This window comes from Prunus avium, chromosome 7 (genome assembly GCF_965620075.1).
Source record: "Prunus avium chromosome 7, drPruAviu1.hap1.1, whole genome shotgun sequence".
NCBI lineage: Eukaryota > Viridiplantae > Streptophyta > Magnoliopsida > Rosales > Rosaceae > Prunus > Prunus avium.
Window position 1 is genome coordinate 24,947,396 of NC_142290.1, and position 21,438 is coordinate 24,968,833.

Sequence of the window (21,438 nt, forward strand, 5' to 3'; positions counted from 1 at the left end):
GTAACTTGTGCACTAGAAAAACAATCCGAAATAGAAAGTTCCTAGACACCATTAATTATAATCTTAGTGTGACAGCTTTTAAGAGCAAAAAAGTGAACATGTCATGTGCTGTACATGCACATTTTGATCACTCTCTTGTATATCATTGGTCCACACCCTTTGTCTTCCTGCACGTGGGAGGTCTCAATGTAGAAATTTTCAACTACATAAGAGAAGTTTGTGCTCACAAAACAATGCCAGTAAAAACAAAGTTTATGGACCATCACAAAAGCGTAGCAACAATTTCTCTATACTCTATAGCCAAGGGTTGACCAAAGAAAAATACTCTATATCCAATGTCGAAACAATGCAATCATTGTTTTTAGGGAGACTCTAAGACGTTTATACAAATTATTACTAGGCAAACTAATATATCTTGGATCTTACGATCAATTGTAAAGATATCTGGCGACTTTTTGGGAATTTCCGTCATTTGACTATAAGTACGTTTATAGAGAAGCTAATATGGGTATAATAGTTCTTGCATTTGATTTAATACTAATCCCCACTCGCGGAACTGAGCCTGCCGCTGGCCACCAGGTGTTGCAACTGCTGGAACTCGAATTAGGGAGCAAACGCAACTGAACCCCAAAGCCTTACCCAAATGACGGACAAACCATTGGGCCACTCTTGGTGGTTTAATAATTTCTCTTTAGATGTACTTATTATAGTTTATTTTGATTTGTACGGTACTAAGATCCGAAAGGATCTCATTTGTGGGAAAATTCTACAGTGCGCCAGGCGCACTGATGCGCCAACTATTATAACCATCGGATGAGTAATTGGGGCATGAGAGATAATCCACACCGTTGATTGTTGATTACCAGTTAACTTGTTGCTGTAGGTAAAACAAAAGACAAAAATAAAAACAATTGCTCTCTCCTTCAATCAGAGATGTTTCAAGTCGACTAGGGTTGGGTTTCTCATTTTTCTTTCTCTTCGAGTTCGATTCCTTCCACGGCAGCTCCTCTCCTCCTTCTGTGACAACGAGAAAGCGGCGACGACCACATCTCCTCTCCTCTCAGGTAAGTCAGGCTTCTTATTCTCCTTCTTCTATCTCCTTACATCTCTCTCTGAACAGAGCCGCTTTGCCTCCTCTTTTCTCAGTCTGTTTGATTTTGATTCCTTCCACAGGCACTCCTCCTTCTGTGACGACGTCGACGAGACAGCATCAGCGACGTCATATCCTCTCCTCGATTTCTCTCTCATATCAGTTTAAGGTAAGCATCATTTCCTTTGAATTTAGGGTTTTTTCTGTTAAATTAGGATTGTCGAATTAGGGCTTCTGAATTGAATTGGGGGTTGAGGTAGATGATTTTTCTGTTAAATTAAGGCTGTCAAGGTGGTTGAGATTGTGATGGATTGATAGTTTTTTATTTTCTGGATATTTGGTGGGTCTAATTTATAAGATTCATTAATCGTTGAATATTGATATAAGTTTGGAGCTCATTTATTGGAATTTATTGGTCTTCAAAGCGTTTTTTTTTCCTCTTGCTATAACTGCCCTGACAAGTTATTTACAATGTGTGGACTTAAATTTCGACCTCCAATCTCTCACAACTCAGTTTGCTCTTTTTTTCCATATATATACACACATAGTGACTTCATGAGCTTTGTCTCATACAAAGCTTTGTTTAGGCTTATTATCAATTGTTGGATGAACATTTCATGTCTCGTTTTGAAGTAATTTTCATTTTTGGGTTTTGCTTTTGGTTCCTATCTGGTGCTGAATTTTGGATTATTGGGAGGGTGTTCCTCTTGTAAATGATTGGTGTTTTTTTGTAAAAGTTTCATAGTTATTCAATTTGAGCTCTGCCTTTATGTTTCTTTTATTGTAGTTGTTCATTTCAGATTAGTACTCTTTCAATACTAAATAGCCACATTTGTATGATTTAGTGTTTTGAGCTATCGCTTTTGTCTTGGAATTCTTTGGCATTGATCACTTTTTTGTCCTTAAGATGAAGCAACGCAGGACTCCTCTCTGGGTTTTTAGTTGGAATAAATGGAAAAAAGTGAAATTATTGGGAAAACACTTTGTGTTGTTTGTAGGTTGGGAATGCTTTAGAAATCATGTGACTTTGACCTGGGCTGAACCTATAAAGAACTCAAATAACCAATTGGGCTGAAGTGGAAGTTGTGGAAGTTTCTAGTCTCGACTTTGTAGCCATGGTTCTGATTTAGATAAGGAATATGGTCATTATATCTTGAATTTGGGAATGTTTTGATGTTTAAAGCTGATAAGTGATGTTATATATAATTGTTTCCTATAATTTAAATAAATAAATAAAAGAGCTAATAAGTGATGAATTTTTAAATATTTGCATTGGTTGATGAAATCTGAGGTTATATTTGTTGTAGATAGATGTAGTCTTGTGCTATATTTTTTTTTTTTCATGGCAATGCAATGTTCACCATAGAATTTTGCGTATGTGCTGCTCTTCAATAAAGAATATCAGATCTGGAAGTGGTATAACACTTGCCTTTTATATTCTTTTTCCTTTGTTTAGTTTTTTTCTTTTTGGCTATTTGCACGCTGTGTAAATTGTGTTTGTCTGAAAATCTGATACAGCAGTGCTTCAAGACACTCATTTTATGTCGTTACTATATCTCTCAGCTCTTTTATTTATTTATTTATTTTTATTTTTTTTATAAATCTTCTCAGCTCTTCTTCATTACTCCTCTAGTTTGTCACTAGCATCCTCTCTTAGCTTGATCATATGGTTGGTCACATCGTTTCCTAAAACAAATAGAAGCTGCAAAACAGTTTTATAATTTAGTGTCACTTTTAATCTTATATGTATATGTAACTTCATGTATTTCTTAATTTCTTTTGTTTGGGAATATGTAGGAGGATTAAAATCATCTCAAATTTTGCAATTCATTGATCAATGTACCAAAAGATAGTGATGGATATTTGACAAATACGAGATGTAAGTCAATTAAGCACATTAAGGGATGCAGCAAAAACCATAAACATGGTCTTCTTTATGTCGGTTGTGACACTTGGGACAAAAAAGTTAGACATCAAGATAAGCACGTAAATTGCATTTATAGTTTGCAATTGTACCATAAAAACTATTGATATGTTCTCTTTATGATTAATTCCCTGCCATTTATTCTTTTGTCAAATATTCATACAAGTTATATAGCTTGGTTAATCGTAGACATATTTATACAAACTTGGTTAATCATATATGTCATTGTTTAATCCAATTACCAATTGGTTAGGCAGTTTTTGCGATCAGTGTATGCATATTGCCATGTTATTGGCAGCCCTTTCAATTTTGAGAACGTAAGTACAATATGTGATTTTTCAATGCAATTAACAAACAAAGTAGTCCCATTTGCATTCCGGTAGTGCAATTGACAAAGAAAGCAGTCCCATTTGCATTATAGTTGAGCAATTGCCATTATCTGTGCACAATTAATTGAAAATGGAAATACAATATGTGATTTTTCAATGCAATTGACAAACATGTAGTGTAATTTGCATTCTAATCGTGCAATTGACAATCAAAGTGGTCCCATTTGGCAATTGCGTTGCAGTTGTCATTATCTGTGCGTAGTTGTCATTATCTGTGCACAATTATGAAATGTAGAATTTCTCACTAATGATAAATCCTTCATAATTAATGGTATGTTCAAAAGATTGTAATCCATGTGCAAAAAAACTTAGTAGAATGCATAGAACCATTGCTTAATAGAATGCAATTGCATTTTTCCTTACAATTCGTAATTTCTGTCCTTCCAATTGCATTTTATGTGCATTATTGCAAACGTGGTCCATATGCTACTGCAGCAGATTTTATACATTTTATTCCTAGGAATCCATGCTTTATATGTTTTGCATGAAAATACAGAAGAAATTATATATTTGTATAAGTTTATTTCCGAAAAGAAACATTTCAATTGATTAAGGGTAAAATAAATATAAGTTATAACAAATGGAAAGTATTAGATCATACTGATTGACATAAATAAAGTTACAAAGTATTAGATTTTCACATATTAACTTTCATTGTTAAGAATTTTTTTTTTGGTTAAATTAGGTCTCACTTTTAAATAATTATGGGAAATTTGTCTCGTAATTTGCAAAAACCGACTGCTTGATTGGCAATTGCAAAGCCCATGGTTTTATAAGGTTTGGGAATGTTCATGTCCTAAACGCTGTAAGATGGGTCCGTAATGTTGTAAACCATTGTTTTTATAAGAATAAGGAGCAGTTTTTATTTAACGTTTTAATCACGATGCAAAATCGTGTAAAGTGCATCCATATTCTTGTAAAAATGGAATTTACAACATTTTAGATTCGGTGAACCCAAATGTTGTAATCCAAGTGTAAAAACTCATAAACCGATACCAAAATCTTGTAATTTACGTGTTTTTGAATTCTCTTTACAACATTGTGGCACCTTCATATCCAAAATATTGTAATATCGGTCTTTAATCTTGTAAAACCTCATGTAAATCATAATGAATAAATTAAAAAGATCTGTCTTATAATACAAAGTTAAGGTTCCTTATAATCCATAATCTTATAATACTATAATTTACATTCGAAAAGATTTATCTTACAATGTTAAGGTAAGGATGGACATTGGAGAAGTAAACACAACGGTTTACAATATTAAAGACCCTTTTTACAATTACTTGGACGTCAAAGTTCCATAAACTTATAAAGTGCATTCATAAACTACAATTTTTTTGGATATAAGCGTTCCATAAACATGTAAAATGGATCCTTAATCTCGTCGATTACAATATTTGGGTTCCAATTTACACGTTTTTGCACCAAGATTACAACCCTGAATGACCCATTTTATACAACCAAGTACAAAGGCCTTGGAGAAATTTGAACATATTTCACATACTATATATGCAATTGTCAAACAGGCAATGGTAATTGCATACCGTAATGTAATTGCCAAACAGGTGACGGTAATTGCATACCGTAATGCAATTGCCAAACAGGCTAAGGTAATTGCATACCATAAAGCAGTTGTCAAAAAAGTAATGGTAAGTGCATACTGAATAAATAAATAAATTACAACTTTGAGGTTCTTTATAATCCATAATCTTGGAATACTATAATTTACATTAGAAATGATCTCTCTTATAATGTTAATGTAAGGGGGGACCTTAGAGAAGTAAATGTTTTGGACCTCCATGTTCCATAAACTTGTAAAGTGTATCCATAAACTTGTAATGTCATAAATTACAATAGAATGGATTTCTATTACATGGTTAAGGTAATTGTGGACCTTGGAGATGTAAAATTGGTACTTATTCTTGTAAATACAATGGTTTATAACATTAAGGACTCGTATTACAGTGCTTTGGACGTAAGCTTTCTAAAAACTCGTAACGGAGATCCTTAATCTCGTACATTACAAGATTTGGGTTCTCATTTATGATTTTTTGCACCATGATTATAGGTTTGAGGTTCTTCCTTATCCATAGCGTTATAATATCCTGATTTACAATTGAAATGATCCCTCTTACAATGATAAGGTAAAGGTAGACTTTGGAGAAGGACCCCAATTTTACTAGAATAAGGACCCCAATTTACATCCTCATGGTCCGGACTTACTTATTCTTTGTAATTTGGATCTATATCCTTGTAAAATAAGGATTTACAACGCTAAGGATTATAAGAACCCTAACATTGTAATCGTGGTACAAAAACTTGTAAATCACTACCTAAATTGTGTAACTTACATGTTTATGGATCCATTTTACAACGTTAACAACCAATCTTTGTGGGCAAGATCCTTTACTTGCACCCTTTACTATTTTTCAATATGTGCGCTATTGTTTACAATGTGCACTTTGTTGCATTCCTAAGAGGACACAAATTAATGTGCAAACAACCAATTAAAAATACCCGCAAGTGCACGAATCTATTGAAGTATAGATTATGTAAGTACGGGGTCGATCCCACGAAGAACTTGTCGGCTTCCTATAAGTTATAATTTGAGTACAAAGAGAACACTTAATTAACACACCACAAATGCACAAATGCAAAATGGAAACTAGAAATGAGTAAAGAAGTGTAAAAGAAATGGAACAACACAAGAAAACTAGAGAAAAACACAAACAACACTTTCTATCACCCTTTTATCACCATTTGGACAGATTCGTTTCTCTATTTTTCCAGTTTCGACCTCTGTCCAGTATTTGACCTATAACTTTCCAACCGTTTATCCAAATTTCACGTTCTTTACACGGTTGGATTCAGCACACAAAAACGAAGAACATAGCGCGGACCAAAAGTCCAAAACAGTTACGAAAATAAACAGAATTCAGTAAACAAGACACACAATGTATCAAACACACAACTCACACACACATTTGGGGGGGGGGGGGGGGTTTGATTTGGTTCAAGTGACCTATTTCTATTGCATGAAAGTAAATGGACTTTGAATTTAAATGAGAATAGCAGAGATGAATTATCAAATTGTGAAATTAAAATGTAACAAACACTAGGGTTTCGGAATCCACCCTAAACAATTCTACCTATGTTCATGAATACTCAAATGATGAACTCTAAACATGTTGATGAAAATGTTCGCAATCAAGACCATGGGTCGTGGCTCAAGACGCATTGATTCTCTCTAATATACGTAAAGTGCATGGTTCGTGCTACAATACTTGTGCCCTCCCCATAACCGAACCTAGGTATGGTTCGTACTTCGATTCAATTACAAGGAGAACCCATTAAGTTCAAAGAGAATATGAACATCACAAGAATCCTAATAGCATGGTGTTTACATTAGGTATTCAAGAAACCAATTCACATGGATGATTCTTACTTCATCCATTTATTGCTTAGGATAACATGAAGATACACATAACCCCAACAATCTCAAGAAGCATGCTTTCAAAGATGGCCAACCAAGGAAAAACACACATCAAGGATAGATTAATTTGGTGAATTGGAATTCATCAACAATATCTAGAAATTCATACACTCAAGCATCAAAACAATAAGGTAATCATGTTTAGGGCTTCAACCTAAGCCCTAGCTATGGAGTTTAGTTGCTCATACTTATTCCAAATACAAATTCAAAATAAAATTAGAAAGAGTTAACAGATTTTGAGAAAATGATGAAAGCTTCAAGGTCATCAATGGTGGAAGCCTTCTTCTCCACTTTGCTTGGCTGCACCTTGGCTTCTCCTATCTCCAAACTCTCCAAAATCTGCTCTCAATGTGTAGAATGATAGAATGGATAGGCTACCCACGTTCAAAACCTCTCCCACTTCAGATTGCACTTCCCTTTGCTCCTTTGCCCATCATTTCCAGCTCACACTTTTAATATAAAACTCATTCTTTCCTCTAAAGCCTTTGCCCATTGTCCCCTTGCCATGATGAAGCTTTGACTTCACAAAGATGCCAAATGCTTCAGAAATTATCTCAAAGCTAAGGTAACTTCTTGTTACCAAGAGTTATGGTAACAAGAAAATCAAAATAACACAAAGGAGGTAAAAGCTGGCCAAGTTCGGATTTCCAGAGCTGTGGTAACATGCTGGATTGGTTGGATAGGCAATACTTGTCCAATGGAGCTCAAATTTGGATATGTTGTAGTTAACATCCATTGGAACAAGTCTCGTGAAGATCTTCACCTCATCCGAGCACCGGAGCATGCTGATCCGAGGCCAAGAAGTTGACCTACGAAAATGAACAAAAACAGAATTTATAACCAATAATGCACTTTTAGCTCATTTTCATTCTAACCAAGGTAAAATCTAAGAAAACACAAAAAGGAAGTAAAAAGCTATAAAATGTCAAGAACTAACTCAAAATAGTGGGTGAATAACATGAAAAATCATGTGTAAAAATGAACCGAACACACTTGCGAGGATGGTGAGGAGGATGAGGAGGATGAGGAGGTCGAGGAAAACGGGGACGAGGACGAAAATGACCCGGAAAATGACCAGGAGGACGAGGAAGATGAGGTATTAGTGGAGGAGACCACAACCAAGTCACCACCCCCTAACACAAAGGGAAAAGGAGCTGTGGTGAAAACAAAATTTAAAGGAGGGGCGGTGCATTCCAAAGAAAAAGCAGCTGCAATTAAAGGGAAAGGCAAAGCATCACCACAAAAACGAAAGACCTCTTTGCTGGAACTAGAACCACGCCCTATTAGTAAGAGGCTAAGGCTAAGGAAGAAAACATAAATTGTATTATGAGTATTTTGTCTTTGTGGTATACGTTCATAAGTGAGATTATATATTTTGTGGTAGATTTGAACTTATGTAACTTGTTTGATGCTACAAACTTATTCTATAATGATGTCAAATATGATCGTCTATTGTTGTATGTGAATGGATTGAATGAGTTAATTTGAAAGGAAGTGACCATAAGATGGAAAGGGCACTGATAGATTGGCTCACCTAGGAGGAAAAGGAAATAACTCAATTGACAAACAGTGAGTTGGAAATTGAACAAACATAATGCATTTGACAAACAATGTGTAGGAAATTGGACAAGTATAATGCAATTGACCAACCGTATGTTTGAAATTGCAAACATGCATGCATGCCTATTTTCTTAATGTTTGGCTTCGTTTTCCATAGGATTTCACTTCCCATTCGAAATAGTTTTGTAACCCCAAATTTAATAATTTTTTTTTGGTGAAAAACATGCAATTTTTGTCCTGTGTTAATAGTTTGTAAACATCTATTTAATTTATAATTAAATAACACAATAAACGTATAAAGAGAAGGATGTCTAGTACAACTCATCCTTAATCTTATAATATCGTAATTTACAAAGAGAAGGACGTCTAGTACAATATTAAGGTAACTAGGGCCATTATGAAAGTAAATTGAGTCCTTATACGTGTAAACACAAACGTTTACTATATTAAGGTCTTGTTTTACTTGGTTTTGGACAGTTATGTTCCATATGATTGTAAAATGCATCCTTAATCTTGTAATATCGTAATTTACAAAGATAAAGACATGTAGTACAATATTAGGGTAAATGGGAACATTCGAAAGGTAAATTGGGTCCTTAGTATTGTAAACATGAATGTTTACAATATTAAGGTCTCGTATTACTCTATTTTGGATAGTTATGTTCCAGGAGATTGTAAAACTCATCTTTAATCTTGTAATTTCGTAATTTACAAAGAGAAGGACGTCTAGTACAATATTAAGGTAACTAGGGACATTAGGAAAGTAAATTGAGTCCTTATACGTGTAAACACAAACGTTTACTATATTAAGGTCTTGTTTTACTTGGTTTTGGACAGTTATGTTCCATATGATTGTAAAATGCATCCTTAATATTGTAATATCGTAATTTACAAAGATAAAGACATGTAGTACAATATTAGGGTCAAGGGGAACATTCGGAAGGTAAATTGGGTCCTTAGTATTGTAAACATGGATGTTTACAATATTAAGGTCTCGTATTACTCTATTTTGGATAGTTATGTTCCATGAGATTGTAAAACTCATCCTTAATCTTGTAATATCGTAATTTACAAAGAGAAGGACGTCTAGTACAATATTAAGGTTACTAGGGACATTAGGAAAGTAAATTGAGTCCTTACACGTGTAAACACAAACGTTTACTATATTAAGGTCTTGTTTTACTCGGTTTTGGACAGTTATGTTCCATATGATTGTAAAATGCATCCTTAATCTTGTAATATCGTAATTTACAAAGATAAAGACATGTAATACAATATTAGGGTCAAAGGGAACATTCGGAAGGTAAATTGGGTCCTTAGTATTGTAAACATGGATGTTTACAATATTAAGGTCTCGTATTACTCTATTTTGGATAGTTATGTTCCAGGAGATTGTAAAACCCATCCTTAATCTTGTAATATCGTAATTTACAAAGAGAAGGACGTCTAATACAATATTAAGGTAACTATGGACATTAGGAAAGTAAATTGAGTCCTTATATGTGTAAACACAAACATTTACTATATTAAGGTCTTGTTTTACTCGGTTTTGGACAGTTATGTTCCATATGATTGTAAAATGCATCCTTAATATTGTAATATCGTAATTTACAAAGATAAAGACATGTAGTACAATATTAGGGTAAATGGGAACATTCGGAAGGTAAATTGGGTCCTTATACTTGTAAACTCGGATGTTTACAATACTAAGGTCTTGTATTACTCTTTTATGGATAGTTATGTTCCTGAAGATTGTAAAACTCATCCGTAATCTTGTAATATCGTAATTTACAAGGATAAAGACGTCTAGTACAATATTAAGGTAACTAGGGACCTTAGGAAAGTAAATTAGGTCATTATACTTGTAAACACAAATATTTACAATATTAAGGTCTCGTATTACTCTATTTTAGACATTTATGTTCCATAAGATTGTAAAATCCATCCTTAACCATTGTTTACTAGAATAAGGACCCAATTTACATCCCTAATGTCCACTATTACCAATCATTTGTAATATGGATCTATATTTTTGTAAATATATGATTTACAACATTATGAATTTGGTGAACCCTAACGTTGTAATCCATGAGGAAAACCCTGTAAATTGTTACCAAAAACTTATAAGTTACAAGTTTAGGGATTCTTTTTACAATGTTTTGGTACCCTCGTATCCCAAAATTGTAAAATTAGCCCTTAATCTTGTAAACCCTTATTTTATTAGAATAAGGACCCAATTTACATCCTCATGGTCCGGAGTTACCAATTCCTTGTAATGTGGATCCATATCCTTGTAAATGAGTATTTACAACATTATGGATTAAGTGAACCCTAATGTTGTAATCATGGTTCAAAAATTTGTAAACCGCTACCCAAATCTTATAACTTATAAGTTTTAGGATCCTCTTACAATGTTATGGTATTCTCATATCCAAACTACTGTAAATCACTATCCAATCATATGTCAATTGCCAAACAGGAAGGGCATAATTGCATGACCCTTATGCAATTGCATTTTCAAAAAGTGGAAACTTGATAACTTGTATAACCGGTAACCAATTTTTTTTTAAATTTGGGAGCATCATAAATGACAAATGGTGCATGGGTGCACCTGGTGCACTGTAGAAGGTGCCCTCATTTGTGATGTGTTTCAGTTTTTTATTTATTTTTAAAAAGCAATCAATGTTGTTTCTTTTTTCTAGAAAAAGAATACAATAAACTTTGACACGCCTAATTGGCTAACCTACTTCAATATTTAAGTATTTCTTTGATTTCCATTTTGCAATTTATATGCCTTTTTAATTGCTCACAAGAAGAGTTGTCCACATGATAAGCAATGAAGAGGATATATTATGGAAGATTCCACAAGGACGGTTTGGTCGGTGCACAGTCGGACACAAAAAATGCAAAAAGAAACCGACATTAGGGTTTTTTTAATTGCAAGTTTTCTTTGATCCAATAGATTTTCAGTTCAAGAAAAAAAAAAATAGGGTACCAAAAATTGGGATGGTTCGAATAAGAAAACACTTTTACAAAAGAGTGGCGGGTCCCAACTCGGGTGCGGGCCTAAAGTTGCCCGTGACCCGATATCCGATCAATCTCCCTCACACTCTCACTCTCATCCTTGAGCTGCTGTTTCTCCTTGCCTTTCTTCAACAACTTGGGCCTGGGCTTCGCGGGCGTCTTAAGATACCGAGCCTGCGAAGCCACCATGTCCCTCAAAACCCTAATAAGCCTGGCCTCAATCTCGACCCCATTGGGCTCAATCACACCCAAGGCCCTGGCCACAGCCTCCATGGTACTCACGCACCCACCAAACGGCTCTTTCCGCAAAACCAACTCCGAGTCGTAAATGCTCCCACCACTCACACTCTCATCCACATCCAAACAAACCCTGCTCGCAAACGTCGACAAAAACCCCTCGCTGGCTTTGACCATCTCCCTGGCATGCTTCCACGTGGCGTCGAAGGCGATGAGCACCAGAGGGGAGTGTTTGGAGACGGGTGAGCTGGGGAGGTCTGATAGGCTGACGGCGGGTGAGGCTTTGTTTGGGGGGAAGAGGTAGATGGCGGGCGGTAATTGGTCAAGGAGCGGGGAGAGGCCTGGCTTGAGCTTGCGCGCAACAATGACGGTTGAGTTGGAGAGGCATTTGGTGAGGATTGGGGTTGTGGAGAGCTTGTGATTGGCTTCGTGGGGGTGGTGGAGGATTATGATTTGGGTCTGGGTTTTGATGGGCTGGGCCGGGAGAGAGTGGCAGAGGCAGACCGGGCCGGGTCGGGTGCAGTTGCTGCATATGGGCCTGGGCCCACGCGGCGGTGGATCGGCGGCGGCGCTGTCGGAGATGTGGATGTCTTCTTCTGGTTCCATCATTCCATGTCAATGTTAAATTATGGACCTATGAGGAGCTCGCTTGCTTTATAGAAGAAAGGTTAAACGGTAGCGTTTTGGGTTTATATATTGTTGGGTTCATAAACGACATGTCGTTGTTGGGTTGGGTGGGTGGTAGTTAAAAAATCTGATCAAATTTGGAAGAGAGAGGTCAGCTGACAGAGAGAGAGAGAGCGGCAGAGAGAGAGAGAGAGATGACGACGTCAGAGTTGGAAGTAAGCGGCAGCTCGTGGGACGTCTCTCAATTTCAACACACCCCTTATTACTGGTAAGCCTTGGTTTTGTTTTGTTTTGTTTTGTGTTTCTCTGCTTGCTTGTGCTAATAATCTGGTAGGTAGAAAAATTAATTACCTTTTTCTTTCTTGTGTGTGTTTATGAAGTGAGGAGAATGTGTACTTGCTTTGCAAGGAACTGGGCACAAAGGGCATAGCAGATGCCCAAAGTTCTGATCTTTATGTTGTTTTCATTTCCAATGAGAAAAAACAGGCATGTGCCCTTGTACCCAAGTGACTTAATTGATTTATTTGTTTTTAAAATTTATATATGTTGTCATTTTATTAGATGCTACAGTTTCCCTTTTAATGAATTTACTATTTGTTTGCTGTGATGCAAAATTAAAAAATGGTGAAGATCCCATTGTGGCATCAGAAGGCCAGCAGCCGAGCAGATGGGGTTGTTCTCTGGGATTATCATGTCATTTGCATACAGAGAAAAGGCAGAGGTGACTCACCCTCCCCACACTTGGTGTGGGATTTAGATTCAAGTCTTCCATTTCCTTGCCCCTTAGCACGCTATGTCTCCGAAACTATCCGGCCCGACTTTCAGACCTTTTCTGAATTCCAAAGGTATTTCATCACTTGTATTGTATGTTTTTGGCTCAGTCTGTGCCTGGCTCAGAGTCTGGAAATTTAACATGCTGAATATGTGATCAGTAAACATTATTTACGACATTCTTTATGTGGTGGTGCAGGTATTTCCGGATTGTGCATGCCCCCGTGTTTCTCCGTTGCTTTGCATCTGATAGGAGACACATGAAAGATTCTGTTGGCAATTGGCTACATCAACCTCCCCTCTACCAGCCCATTGTTGCGGAGGGTAAATGTTAAATTCATCTTACATTTTTATGAAGTTTGGTGATGGTAAAATCATTAACAATCAGAACAACTAGATTGGAGCATACCACTTCTAACAAATTTTAATTTCCAATAAACAAACAAGCAAAATAATGCGTCGTTTGAATTCGTAAGCCTCTAACGCCTTGCATTTTCTGCTTTATGTCTTTTAGATGAAACTATGCGTCATTTAAAATATCTGATTCTTGAGTTTAGGATCATATTATTAGAATATATATTTGGAACTTCCATTCTTGAGTTTTGGTCAGATTTCTACTACTAATAGCTGGAAAATGCATAACTTAATGAGAAGCTCATGCTTCGTGTGGTCAGAGTGTTATAAGTTCTGTTTATAATGAAAGATAAAATCATTTTTATTTAAATTCCCTTATGAGATAGAACAGTCACTTAATAACAACTATAATTTCTTCTCTTCCTCTCCCTGTCAAATAGTTTTGCTAAGCGAGGTAGTGATAATGCACAACAGAACTGAAATTTAATGTTTTTTCCTTCTTTCCTGTATTTGTGCAGATGGAACTGTTCACAACCTGAATGACTACTTCGACATCCGTGCTACAGATGCAGTGACAGGTACAGGAGCTGATATGACCAATGAAGTTTTTACCAAAAAGCTTGGTGTGGTCATAACAGAAAGCCAACTGGAGGAGTTCTTTTCGCAGATTCCTTGATGTATGGAAATTCTATTTTCAGCTGGACTCACACATAAAGCATTGTTATTTCCTGTATCCTGACCGAGTTTTTCTTGGTGTATCACATTTGGGATTAGTTCATTCCGGCTGCGTTTTTCATTCTCCTTGGTAGTTCAGAGAAGTGCAATTCTCCTTTTTTTGTATGGATTGTATGGAGCATTGCATTTTTAACTAAAATGACAAGAAGGAAAGTTCTTGCAGTGGTTTGCTGTGAGATAATTCTTGTATGCAGCGGTTGGTTGCAGCCAAAAAGTCTCTCTAATAGACAAATTCTCGTTTTTCCTCTTTTGGAATTGGAGGATGTTAAAAGCCTAAGTGGTAACCTGTAAACTTTTTAAGTCATCTGTTAACCTCGATGCTGCATTTGCACGCTTGTGTTGTATACTGAAGAAAACCTTATGGACTGCGTCAGGAGGTGAATGAGAACCTGTTTACTATTGTCATTGCGAAATAATTATCTTATTGCTGCCGCCTGCAACTCATTATCTATTCATCACCTTGTTTCAAGTCAGAATTTGAAAATAACATGTATTTTTTTGTTCTTTTATTACACATCATAACCAAATATTAGCCCCCAAAATCCGAGTGCTGGAGCTGTTGGAAATGACAAAGAGCTTGATGAAAAGCTCTCATATTTCCCTATTGCCCCATCCATTCTTTAAAGACTTCAAGGACAAAATTTTGAACCTGGGGTTTTCAGCCTAGCATATAAATACAAACATTTTCAACTACAATTAAAATGAAAGCAGCGCCTCAGCCTTGGCGTATCTGACGTTTCACCTGATTATTTCCTAGTCCCACAGCAGTCAAAATGTGTAGGACCTTGTGGTGCAAAGCAGTCTCAAAGGAAAAGGAAAGGAAGACCTTGTGCAACTATATCAACTCTTGGTTCATAACACCTTCACGGCACTGTCTACTGTCCTAGCCAATTCAACGGCTGCTCCAACATAACTATGCGGTGTTAACTTTAGTAGATTAGACTTTGCTTCGTTAGGTAATTCCAAACCTTGCATAAAATCTACTATACTTTCCTTGGTAACTGCTCTTCCTCTGGTTAGTTCCTTCAACTTTTCATAGGGCTCAGGAACACCATATCTTCGCATAATTGTCTGTATTGGTTCAGCAAGAACTTCCCAAGTAAGGTTCAAATCCTCACTTATGCAACCTTCATTGACCTGAAGCTTTGATATTCCCTGAAGTATGCTTTTGTAGGCAAGGAGAGAGTGCCCTAATCCTAGACCCATGTTCCTCAAAACAGTTGAATCTGTCAAGTCACGTTGCCAACGCGAAATAGGCAACTTCATGCTCAGATGACAAAAATTTCCATTAGCCACACCAAGATTGCCTTCACTGTTTTCAAAATCAATAGGGTTTACCTTGTGAGGCATTGTTGATGACCCAATCTCACCAGCCTTAGTTATCTGCTTAAAATAACCCAAAGATATGTAGTCCCATATATCTCTATCAAAGTCAATCAATATGTTATTGAACTGGCTTATTGCATGAAAAAGTTCTGCCATATAGTCATGAGGTTCAATCTGCGTAACATAGGGATTAAAACTCAACCCAAGAGATGTTACAAACTCTTCAGCAATTTGGGGCCAATTGATATCAGGATATGCAACAAGATGAGCATTGTAATTTCCAACAGCACCAGCAAATTTTCCCATTATCTCCACCCGAGAAATCTCTCGTCTTTCTCGGCTTAATCTGACAGCAAAATTTGCCATTTCCTTTCCTAAAGTTGTGGGTGAAGCAGGCTGTCCATGAGTACGAGAGAGCATAGAAATATGAGCATTGTCTTTAGCCATGTCACATACTGCCTCAACCAAATCATCCATGACAGGAAATATGACATTGTTCATGGCTTCTTTCAGCATTAATGCATGGGCAAGATTGTTGATGTCCTCGGATGTGCAAGCAAAATGAAAAAATTCAAGCACCTTAGCTATTTCTGGATGTGATTGGAATCTTTGTTTCAAGAAGTACTCCACCGCTTTCACATCATGATTTGTTACTTTCTCAATCTTCTTTATTTCTAATGCATCATTGGTACTAAATCCATTAATCACTTCTTGCAAATAAGACCGAGCATTTTCACTAAAGGTAGGTACCTCTGTGACTTCAGGAATTTGTGAAAGCCATAGTAACCATTTGATCTCAACTAGAACACGGAAGTAGATCAGCCCATACTCACTCATGTAAGGCGCCAAGTCCTTGACTTTAGCCCAGTACCGCCCATCCAATGGTGACAAAGCCATCAAATTCACAAGCTCAGATTCACAAGAAGATTTACCAGATACCATCTTGATCTTCTCAGTGGAAACATTGGTGTTTTTTCTGGTGGCTCTAACAGCCGTGTCTACCATCCTGGCCAGTTTAACAGCTGCTCCAACATAGCTATGCGGTGTCAGCTTTGACAAAATGGTCTTTGGTTCTTCAGGTAATTCCAAGCCTTTAATGAACTCTCTTATTCTTTCTTTGGTAACTGTTCTTCCTCTTGTTAGTTCCTTTAGCTTCTCATAAGGCTCAGGAACACTATATCTTCGCATAACAGTTTGTATTGCTTCAGCAAGCACCTCCCAAGACTGGTTCAACTCCTCACTTATGCGAGCTTCATTAACCTGAAGCTTTGCTATTCCCTGCAGTGTGCTTCTGTAAGCAAGAAGAGAGTGCCCCAGTCCGACACCCATGTTTCTCAGAACAGTAGAATCAGTCAGGTCACGCTGCAAACGCGATTTAGGCAACTTCTCACTCAGGTAGGAAAGATTTCCACTAGCAACACCAAGATTACCTTCACTATTTTCAAAATCAATAGGGTTTACTTTGTGAGGCATTGTTGATGACCCAATTTCACCCGCCCTAGTTGTCTGCTTGAAGTAACCCAAAGATATGTAGCGCCATATATCACTATCAAAGTCAATCAATATATTATTGAACCGGTTGAATGCATTAAAAACTTTTGACATATAATCATGAGTCTCGATCTGAGTAACATAATGATTAATACTCACTCCAAGAGATATTACAAACTCTTCAGCAATTAGGGGCCAATCAATATTAGGATATGCAGCTAGATGAGCATTGTAATTTCCTACAGCACCAGCAAACTTCCCCATTATCTCGACTTCAGAAATTCTGTGCCTTTGTATGCTTAATCTAACAGCAAAAATTGCCATTTCCTTCCCCAAAGTTGTGGGTGAGGCTGTCTGACCATGTGTGCGAGAAAGCATGGGAACAGAAGCATTATCCTTTGACATGCCACATATTGCCTCAATCAAATCATCCATGACAGGAAATATAACATTGTTGATAGCTCCTTTTAACATCAAAGCATGAGCAAGATTGTTGATGTCCTCAGATGTGCAAGCAAAATGAAAAAATTCAAGCACCTGAAATAAGAAAGCATTAAGTGATTCTCAAAAACTAGAAACAAAGACATCAAGAGAATTGTATCAAACACAAAGGAAATAACTAATCGAGGGAATGTCTACCTTAGCTATTTCTGGATGTGAAATGCATTTCTGTTTCAAGAAGTACTCCACCGCTTTTACATCATGGTTTGTCATTTTCTCAATCCTCTTGATTTCCAATGCATCACTGATGCAAAATCCATCAATAATTCCTTGCAAGTAAGAGTGAGCATCTTCACTGAAACCGGGCACCTCCGTGACTTCAGTGATTTGTGAAAGTTTCAACAACCATTTGATCTGTCATACATTTCATAAATATAAATCACACCTTCACCCAAAAAAAAAAACCAAAAAAAAAAACAAAAATCCACAAAGAACCCAATTAACCAAAAAAATAAAGACTTGTAAAAAATGTGATATTTGATACTGAAAGACATAATTGTTATGCTTCTAATAGATTAGAAAACTCAATTGCTCTAATAGAAACAAACAAAAAAATGCAATAAATAAAAGCAGTACCTCAACTAGAACACGGTAGTAGATGAGACCATATTCACTCATGTAAGGAGCCAATTCCTTGACTTTACCCCAATAACGACCGTCCAACGGCGACAAAGCCGTCAAAATCGAATGCTCGATTTCAGCAGAACAATCACCATTTACCTTCTCCTCCGTGGTGACGACGTTAGTATCTTCTTTAATGGTGGCTCTTACTCTTAGGGCACAATCTCTGCGACAGAGTGGCAAAGCCAAGGAAGGATATGAAGGATGATGAAGGGAATGAAGGCGGCATGAGGGGTCCAGTGGTCTTTGGGATTTGGATCGTACAGAGGTGAAGCACGAGAGCTGGTTGCTGCTGCTGTTCAGAACCCTAGACGAGGAAGAAGAGGCTCCCAATTCCATGAACCGGAAGGTGTTGTTGAGGTCCATGACGACGGGGCAGCCACACTTGGAGGAGGAGCTCATGTTCTTTCGCGGTCTTTTCACTTGTTTGGTTCCGTTCCGTTTGATTCTTGCTAAAACCCTAGTTCGGTTAGCTCTCTCAATTTTTGACACCTATACATTCTTGGAAGGCAAAAGTTCACTTTTGGTTCTTAAAGTTTGCCAGTTTTACTACTTTGGTCCTAGGGTAAAAAAGGTATCGTTAGATCGGTAAAGAAGGTTTCTTTGTTAATTTACCCTAGGAATGATCACGTTTACTCAACGAATGAACCCCTTACGTTCATGAAGTAAAATACCCCGTTCGTTGAGTAATTTACCTAACAAACGAGACGATTTACCCCGCGAACAACAAAACGTAGTGTAAAAGGTATCGTTGGATTGGTAAAGAAGATTTCTTTGTCAATTTACTCTAACACCGATCACATTTTCTCAACGAACGAACCCCTTACGTTCACGAGGTAAAATACCTCGTTCGTTGAGTAATTTACCTAAGGAAAGAGAAGATTTACCTCAAAAAAACTCTTTGTCATTCGTAGTGTAAAAGGTATCGTTGGATTGGTAAAGAATGTTTATTTGTCAATTTACTTTAGGAACGATCACATTTACTCAACGAATGAACCCCCTACGTTCACGGGGTAAAATACCCCATTCGTTGAGTAAGTTACCTAAGAAACGAGGAGATTTACCTCACGAACGACTCTTTGCCGTTCATAGTGTAAAAGGTACCGTTGATTTGTAAAGAATGTTTCTTTGTCAATTTACTCTAGGAATGATCATGTTTACTCAACGAACGAACTCCTTAAGTTCTCAAAGTAAAATATCCTGTTCGTTGAGTAATTTATTTAAGGAACGATGCAATTTTCAGTGGAGGTGCGATTTTCAAAGTAAAATGTATTGTTAGATTTTCAGCGGATGTGCAATTTTTAAAGGCTAAAAGCTCCACCGAAAAAAAGAAGAAGATAGAAAACTAAATATCCTTATAATTTAAACAATACTAATGTTATTCATAATTAATTGAAAAAAAATAACATTACAATTAAGCTACAATTGTTGCCGACAAGATTTCATATCATGAAAACGTCGCATTATATTTGCATCCCTATTAAAGTCCAATTAAATAAAGAGAACTCCCAATCCCATTTAAATAAGAAATTATGGATGCCCTATTAAAAGCCCACGAAAAGGCAGCAGGTTTCCTCTTTTATTTTTATTTTTTTAAGCTTAGTTCAAAATGACGCTGTTTTAACCTTTTTTTCCTTAAAAAAAGAAGCGCCGCAACAACATCGCTTAGAAACAAAAACTTCATTTAGGCATTTCGTCAAACACTTACGCTGCAACTCCAAAGCTGAGTAGAGGTGCAATATGCAACACTTCTTATGGATTTTCGGGCGAGGGGAGGTGTAGCTGCACCTCCTTACGCCTTAATAGGTCCGCCACTGATTTGAGGGTTGATGGCTTTTAAGTGTTACATTTTGGGCATTGCCTATGCTCAAAGTTGTCCCTCTAAAAAATTATAGTTTCCCTCCAATATCTCTAATGCACTGCTCTTGCATTTTAAACAAACAAATTCGGAAGAGATTGAATCCAAACTCGCAAAAATATACTTTAGAAGTATATTGTTAAGGCAAGAAAGTAAGTGAATTTCGAATTTGTGAAATGTTTACTAACTTGGAATCAGAGTGAGTACGGATGACCCATGATTGCCTGTAATTACAATATCACCCATTTATCATGAAGTCTCATTCTTGAAAAATCAAGGGTGTGATTACTGATTTTATGCAAGTCCTACTCTTATTTTGATTCCCAAAGTACTAGTAAATATTGGAATGACCTTGAATGAGAGCTCCCATTCTCTGTTAGCAAACATGCCCTTGGCTATAGAACAGAGGAACGCATATAAATCATGAGGAAACATGGGAATCTTTTCTTCATGCTTCTAGAGATATAGTGGTAACTCAAACTTTCATGCGCAAATTCTTGTCATCTTTTTTCGTACATTCCATCAATTTTTTTTTCTTTGTTCACGACTTATTTGGCAAAGCCGACTTGTGATTGTATGGTGTGTGTGACTTGCTTTTGAAATGCGATAAGTCTGTGATCATATATCATGCGTCATGAATGTTGGAAAAATAAGTGGGGAAAAATTGTATGTTCTTATAGGTTGAAAAATAAGTTGCATAAATAGTAATTTTGTCATATAGCATTATTAATCTATGTGTTATAACATGAGTGAATTACTAACATCATATGACAGTATGGTCAAAGACATAACTATATTTAGGCCAGAGGTTGTCGTGGCCTCCAAATAGTGTAAAGCCCATAATTTCAATATGTCAGGGAAAATACTTACCTCTTTTCCTAAAAGTAGAAACTCATACTTTCCTGCCAATCATAAGTTGGCATGTGTGTATATATTTTTCTTTTTGTGTTTTTGATGAATTATTTTTACATATGTATCAAACTGTAATTTGCAGGAAGGAGGAAAGCAGTGTCCATATGTTAGTATCTAAATATTAGAGGCAGTTTGTCTTGTTTTATGTTAATGTCATCCGAGTAAATCCATGTTGGGTAATGATGACATTACATTGCCTATTTCTTTGCTGATTGTCATCAGTCCAGTTGTCTCATTAATATTGGTCCAAGTGTCTTGTTTTTATTTGGATTTGTTAACTTTTAACTAATTAATAAAGATTAAGATAGATCACAATGTGGCCAATAGGTGTAGTGGAAAAAAGCATTGACTTGCAGGTTATCAAGTTTGAACCCCAATAGCATCTTAGTTGTGTGTGTATGAGAAATCCCCTCCCCTCCAGTTTAGACTATCGCTTGTACTAAAAAAAAGATAGATCACAATGTAACTAGGAAAATGATGAAAACAAATCCTATCGTGATTTTTGATGGATCAAATAGGTAA

General features: G+C 36.5%; 3 protein-coding genes and 1 long non-coding RNA gene across 4 annotated transcripts; 2 read left to right on the top strand and 2 right to left on the bottom strand.

Moving 5' to 3' along the window:
* Positions 1-859: 859 nt before the first annotated feature.
* On the top strand, positions 860-3,151 carry LOC110764766 (uncharacterized). The gene is made up of 3 exons (XR_015825801.1): positions 860-1,064; positions 1,174-1,259; positions 2,888-3,151. It is a non-coding gene; the product is annotated as an uncharacterized LOC110764766 (long non-coding RNA).
* Positions 3,152-11,451: 8,300 nt separating this feature from the next.
* LOC110756161 (DTW domain-containing protein) lies at positions 11,452-12,329 on the bottom strand. Its single transcript, XM_021957552.2, has one exon. It carries the CDS (start codon positions 12,327-12,329, stop codon positions 11,526-11,528), a length of 804 nt encoding a protein of 267 aa, XP_021813244.2. The 3' UTR covers positions 11,452-11,525.
* Positions 12,330-12,478: 149 nt separating this feature from the next.
* On the top strand, positions 12,479-14,462 carry LOC110756163 (amino-terminal glutamine amidohydrolase). The gene is made up of 5 exons (XM_021957553.2): positions 12,479-12,615; positions 12,728-12,833; positions 12,978-13,192; positions 13,318-13,442; positions 13,991-14,462. Exons 1-5 carry the CDS (start codon positions 12,542-12,544, stop codon positions 14,146-14,148), a joined length of 678 nt encoding a protein of 225 aa, XP_021813245.1. The 5' UTR covers positions 12,479-12,541; the 3' UTR covers positions 14,149-14,462.
* A 221-nt stretch (positions 14,463-14,683) lies between these two features.
* Positions 14,684-18,641, bottom strand: LOC110756160 (uncharacterized). The gene is made up of 3 exons (XM_021957550.2): positions 18,102-18,641; positions 17,664-17,879; positions 14,684-17,561 (listed from the first exon to the last, which is right to left on the bottom strand). The coding sequence occupies exons 1-3, from the start codon at positions 18,546-18,548 to the stop codon at positions 15,060-15,062; spliced, it is 3,165 nt and encodes a 1,054-aa protein (XP_021813242.1). The 5' UTR covers positions 18,549-18,641; the 3' UTR covers positions 14,684-15,059.
* Between the last annotated feature and the right edge of the window lie 2,797 nt (positions 18,642-21,438).

Coding starts and splice junctions, on each gene's coding strand:
- LOC110756161 (XM_021957552.2), bottom strand. CDS start 12,329: ATGATGGAACCAGAAGAAGACATCCACATCTCCGACAGCGCCGCCGCC.
- LOC110756163 (XM_021957553.2), top strand. CDS start 12,542: ATGACGACGTCAGAGTTGGAAGTAAGCGGCAGCTCGTGGGACGTCTCT. Junction 12,616..12,727: donor CAACACACCCCTTATTACTG/GTAAGCCTTGGT, acceptor GTGTTTATGAAG/TGAGGAGAATGTGTACTTGC. Junction 13,443..13,990: donor CCAGCCCATTGTTGCGGAGG/GTAAATGTTAAA, acceptor GTATTTGTGCAG/ATGGAACTGTTCACAACCTG.
- LOC110756160 (XM_021957550.2), bottom strand. CDS start 18,548: ATGAGCTCCTCCTCCAAGTGTGGCTGCCCCGTCGTCATGGACCTCAAC. Junction 17,880..18,101: donor ACTACCGTGTTCTAGTTGAG/GTACTGCTTTTA, acceptor AATGTATGACAG/ATCAAATGGTTGTTGAAACT. Junction 17,562..17,663: donor CACATCCAGAAATAGCTAAG/GTAGACATTCCC, acceptor TTCTTATTTCAG/GTGCTTGAATTTTTTCATTT.